General features: G+C 46.8%; 1 protein-coding gene across 1 annotated transcript in view; it reads left to right on the forward strand.

The window, feature by feature from the left end:
* The first annotated feature begins 419 nt into the window (after window positions 1-419).
* LOC104936721 (cGMP-dependent protein kinase 1-like) overlaps window positions 420-5,911 on the forward strand; it is a 35,184-nt gene continuing 29,692 nt past the window's right edge. Inside the window, exons 1-2 of the mRNA XM_027277143.1 lie at window positions 420-969; window positions 1,115-1,871. Coding sequence (XP_027132944.1) covers window positions 1,552-1,871 — 320 coding nt within the window. The 5' untranslated portion in view covers window positions 420-969; window positions 1,115-1,551. The remainder of the gene's footprint in view (window positions 970-1,114; window positions 1,872-5,911) is intronic.

The following is a 5,911-nucleotide window of genomic DNA, read 5'->3' on the forward strand; positions in this document are numbered from 1 at the left end:
TCGTCCCCAAACTGCTGAACCATCCACCTCAACGTGTGAACAGATGCAGTGGTCGCAGACTTTCATGAGTTGGACGTTTTAATAAATGGATTTTCAGCATTTTTAAGTTTCCTTATATTTATATTTCTGAGTGTACATGTGTCTCCTCTTGTAGAAATAAATGAGATCTCAGGTACGGCTGCAGATACAACAGACACCAGCAGAACCTTCCAGCAGTCACATCCTCCTCTGGGTGCTTCACCTGTGAAGGACTAATGGTTCTGTAAAGGTTCTGTAAAGGTTCTGTAAAGGTTCGGGCTGGGCGGTGACAGTCAGCATCAGACGCTTGCTTCAAAAGCTGAAGTGTACGACTCTCATCGCAGACCCTGAAGGTGACATCTGGACCGCTCACCTGTTGTTCACCTGTTCAGGTTCGACCTCCCGGGCTTCCGTAGATAATTCATATCATAATATTCTGAAATTATCAGACACACACAAATGAAACATGAAGAGGATGAAGAGGATGAAGAGGAGGAGAGGAGGTGGAGAGAAAGGTGGAGTTGAGGCAGAACAACTTTTGAGCGCACGTCGCGGTCTCTGTCGGTCTCTGCTGGACTCTGTCGGTCTCTGTCGGACTCTGCTGGTCTCTGCTGGTCTCTGTCGGACTCTGCTGGTCTCTGCTGGACTCTGCTGGTCTCTGCTGGTCTCTGTCGGTCTCCCTCCTCCGTCAGACCTCCCGCTGTTCCGCATTAAACTAATTAAACTAATGAAGGTGATTAGAGCGGACCAGATCCCCTCCTGACTCCGATCATTGGCTCTCCTCCTCCGGCTCTGCAGCTTCATTTCTCCGCCGGAGAATTTCACGTGCGCTCTCCGGTTTCATGTCAAACCGGAATATTTCCGGAATGTTTCCGTAAATATTCCGTCTTTAAGCTGGCGCTGTGGAGACTGATGTGAGCTCCTCGTGGATCTCCGTCTGCTCCTCCTCAGGTTTGTCTTCTCCCTCCACACTCTTTTTAAACTTTGAATGACGCGTGACTTCCGTTTAAACCGGGAACACAGTGTTTATATTTCATGCATTGTTTTGGAGGTTTAATTTTCCAGGACTGACCTTGAATTCTGTTGCCTGTTTCAGACTTGAAGAACTCCTGAAGAGCACCGGTTCTTTTGGACCCAGGAGAATGAAGACAGAACCTTAAAAAAACCTCAGGAACCGGAACTGTTGGAGGACCACCAACTGATGATGAACCACAATATAAGGTACTGGACGACTTTGAAGATTGCTTTAGACCTTAGAGGAACTCTGAGATTATCTTAAGGACCCTCAGAGAAGACCCTGAGAAGATGAGGGGATGGCTCAGGTCCTCGAGTTATCCTGACAGAAACTAAAGTTCTAGAAATCACCAAGGGTCTGAAGAACTCAAGGTGTCACTGAGAAACCCTGACCCTGAGGAGACAGTTGTAGACCTTGAAGATCCTTTGAGGAGCTCTACAGGGACCTTGTAGTCTGAGAGAAATCTGGGGACCATAGAGGAACCCTGAGAACTCCTCAGGCCCGCCTTCAGAGAAACAATGGGAACCCTCCGGGACCTGCAGTACGCCCTGCAGGAGAAGATTGAGGAGCTTCGACAGCGTGACACTCTGATCGATGAGCTGGAGCTAGAGCTGGATCAGAAGGACGAGTTGATCCAGCGGCTGCAGAACGAGTTGGACAAGTACCGGTCTGTTCTTCGGCCCGCCACCGCACAGCAGGTCCAGGCCCAGCAGCAGAACCTTGTCCTGCAGCCCGACCACCACCGCAGCAAACGGCAGGCCATCTCAGCCGAGCCCACCGCCTGCGACATCAGCGACCTCAGCCATGTCACCCTGCCCTTTTACCCCAAGAGCCCGCAGTAAGTCATCTGAAGTCTGTCCGGTCAGAAAGTTCTGGTTCTGGTTTTAGCCCAAAGTTACATAGTGTGAGAACAGACGTACGAATGACAGAGACACCGTTCACCTGATCACAGGTCAGTGTGGGTCACCTGATCACAGGTCAGAGTGGATCACCTGATCACAGGTCAGAGTGGATCACCTGATCACAGGTCAGAGTGGATCAACAGGAGGTCACAGACGGTAGATCATCAGAGGAAAGTTGCTTTTCTTGCTGTATGAACATGTTCATGTATAATCTATGTCTGAGTGTTCACATGGAATCAAATCAAATCAATTTTATTTGTACAGCCCAAAGTCACAAAGTCCATTTTCCTCTGAGGCTTTACAATAAAATAAAGATAAAATGACAATGAATTACAATGAATGATAAAATGACAATGAATTACAATGACTGATAAAATGACAATGAATTACAATGAATGATAAAATGACAATGAATTACAATGACTGATAAAATGACAATGAATTACAATGAATGATAAAATGACAATGAATTACAATGACTGATAAAATGACAATGAATTAATCAACCATTACAGTGCTAACACTCACGCAGCTCTGTGTCTGGCACGACCCAGCTCCACCCCCGAAAGGTGAGAACAAAGAAGCAGAACTGGTGTCAGAAATGTCTGTTTCCTGTTCATCATCTTAAGACCAATGATTGGGTCCAGAGCCGCAGGTTGGGCAACACACACACACACACACACACAACACACCACACACACACACACACCACAACACACACAACAGTAACTCACTCCTGACGGTAGCCCGTCCTCGTGCAGTTTTTTAGAGGATGGCCGAGCTCTCTTCTCCGAACAATTTGCCCGGCCCCATCGGGCACAGCTTCATCCCCTCTTGGTCACCCTCCACATTCCCCTCTTGCACGAGAGACAGAGAGAGAATGAAGGTTTTATTTGTGAAAGGTTCAAAGCATGGAAATCGACCAGCTGTTTATAATCAGTTTTCCCTCCAACGTGTGTGTGTGTGTGTGTGTGTGTGTGGTGATGTGTGTGTGTGTGTGTGTGGTGTGTGTGTGTTTAGGATCCACGTTATATGAATTCAATCAGGTTTGTTTAGTTTACTACTGAGCGGGTACAGGAGGATTGTTTACACAGAACCATCTAGAGGTTCCTGTTTGTAAACTTGGAACTAGTTGGATGGAGCGGCCGGCTGTCCGTGACACGTGAACACGCTGTGACATTTCATCTAATGATGAAACATTCATGAAAAGGTAAAATGTTCACAACAACAAAGATTCCCCGTCACTTCAAAGTGTTCATTCATTTAAACGGTGTTCAGCCTCAGAAATCACGTCTTCAAAGGTTCTTCAGAAGTTCTTCCAAAGGTCTTCAAAAGGTTCTTCATGAACTTCTTCAAAGGTTCATTTCAGAAGTGCTTCAAAGGTTCTTCAAAGGGTTGCTTCAGAATTTTCTTTCAAAAAAAAAGTTTCTTCAAAAGGTTCGTGAAAGGCTCTTCCTCAAAAAGTCTTGAAGTCAGTTATTCAGTCTGGCAGGACGGTGCTCTCATCTGGATTGGCTTGAAGCTGAACGTTAGATTTCATCTCTGAGACCAATTTTGATATCAAAACAACCACGAGACATCAAGAGATATTCATTACTGAAGCATGTGGTTTTACTTCACTGTCCATCAGGAAACTCTGTAAATCACAGTTGACTCCTAAATCAAACAAACAGGAAACATTCACCAGACCTCCAAACCTCCAGACTCAGCAGACCGCCAGACCTGCCAAACCTCAGACCAGCAGACCTCCAGACCTCCAAACGCTCCAGACCTCCAGACCTCCAGACCTCCAACCCTTAATGTAAGGTTAGTATTATATATATAATCTTTATCTGATTGAAAGTTTGAGTGAGCTGAAGAAGAGCCCAAACGTTCTGAAGCTGATGTGACTCGCAGAGCTTCATGTGTTTTGTTTTCTGAGATGTTCAGGGTCGTTATTCTGTGGATCGCACAAACCAAACAACATGAATTCCATATTTCAGATTTTTCAACTTGTAGAGCCTGAGACAAACACAGAGCAAAAAGAGTCAGTGTAACATAAATGTGTGGGCGGATAAACACCACACACACACACACACACACACACACAGCACCACACACAACACACACACACACACACTTGATAAAATCAACTGTGTGTAAAGGAAAATGAGAGAGTATTTTCGGAAATGGAGGAATATTAAATTTGCTCTCAAGAGGAGGAGCTTTTACACACACATACCAGTCTAAACCTGGACTAGTCTCTGTGACGTCCCCGCAGACTGTCTAAAACCTGACGGAGTCTCTGGGACCGTCCCCGCAGACTGTCGAAAACCTGGAACGTGCCTCAGAGACGACACCCACCTGTCAAATCAAGTGTCCATGCTCATTTAAGCTGATGGTAACAGGTGAGCTTCTCTGTCCTCTAAGGTGTCATTTGCTCTCTCCATGCCGTCCTTCTTTGCATCATTTCCTTCCTGCTCCCTGACCTCTGTCCCTCCTGTTCCTTCCATCCTTCTTTTCATCTTGACAAACTGTGGAACAGCTAAAATGCAAATAGGGTCAATCCAAACACAAGTTGCAGGCCAACGCATCACACCAGCCGAGCTGTGTGTGTGTGTGTGATACTGTGTGGGTGGTGTGTGTGTGTCCTGTCTTTTTAACATAATGACACAAACTGCTGCATCCCTGTTTCTTCCTCCAAACACAAAATTAGTGAGATTTATCACACACACACACACCACATACACACACACAACACACACACCACACACGCACTCTATCTATTCAATATTGGTCGTGGTCGTGTTTTTATGGGATCACTTCCTCTTCCTGTGACAGGAGTCTTATATTTAGCTGCCATCTGTGCCCCCCCAGCCCACACACACACAACACCACACATACACACCACACCACCGTAAACACAACATCACCACACACACACACACACACTCTTCTGCGTTTGGAGCCAGCTGCGCATTTCCATGATTGAAAGATGTATGCACTAAGCCGTTAGCAGCCTAATTAGCAGTTAGCAGAGCAGTATTCGTGTCACACTGCTAATTAGCGCGCAACTGAATCGGCAGCAACGAAACCGGGCTCAAGCAGCCCGGACCGGACCGGTGGAGCTCGCCTCTGAGACCACATGTACCGAGGTGTACTGAGACTTCATGATGGAAAACACTGACAGCAGAGAAGTGCTAACTGTAGTTTAAGCTCGGGCTAACTGAACGGAGCCAAACCCGGCTAGGACAAGCTGTCTCAGTGCTGGGCCAGAGGTTCTGTTCGGTCCGGCTGAGCTCACTGGAAGTTAGATGTCGAGGTCGATGGAGTGTAACACACACTCGCTATTTGACTGCTGTGAAGGCCATCAGTATCCACGAACATGAAGGTGGAAATCTGAGATCTTCTACATTTTAAATGTGTGAGCTAACAGACACACCCACACACACACACACACACACACACACACAAAGAAAAAAAACACAAACACACACACACACAACCAACACACCACTTGTCCTCGCTCTTTCGTGATTCTCCGCCGCGTCGCTGCCGCCCCCCACCATCACGGAGGGTCTGGCCATCTGGAGGTTGGTTGTGACACACAAAGATTACACTGTGGCAGGTGTTGAAGGTTCAGTTGACTCCTCAGGATTGTAATCTCGAGTCTCGCCTGGACAAACGTTATGACCTCCCATAACGTGAATCAGAGGGACTGCCAGCCAGCACCATCATCATGGGATGAACAGTGCTTCTGTATGTAACCTGCAGATAAATATAACCAGACAAAACACGAGGAGGCGCTTCCAGGGTCAGCGGCTCGCTGTCCGTCAAACTAAGCTGAACGTGAATATAAACAACATCTAATCAGTGTGGGGTGTGTGTGTGGTGTGTGGTGTGTGTGCGGCAATATATTGAGACAGTTCCACCACTCCCACCGCCGAGATTGAATAATCATTCAATAATGATCGAATGAGAATGAGTTCATGGTGGG

This window comes from Larimichthys crocea, unplaced genomic scaffold (assembly GCF_000972845.2).
Source record: "Larimichthys crocea isolate SSNF unplaced genomic scaffold, L_crocea_2.0 scaffold83, whole genome shotgun sequence".
In the NCBI taxonomy this organism is placed as follows: Eukaryota; Metazoa; Chordata; class Actinopteri; family Sciaenidae; genus Larimichthys; species Larimichthys crocea.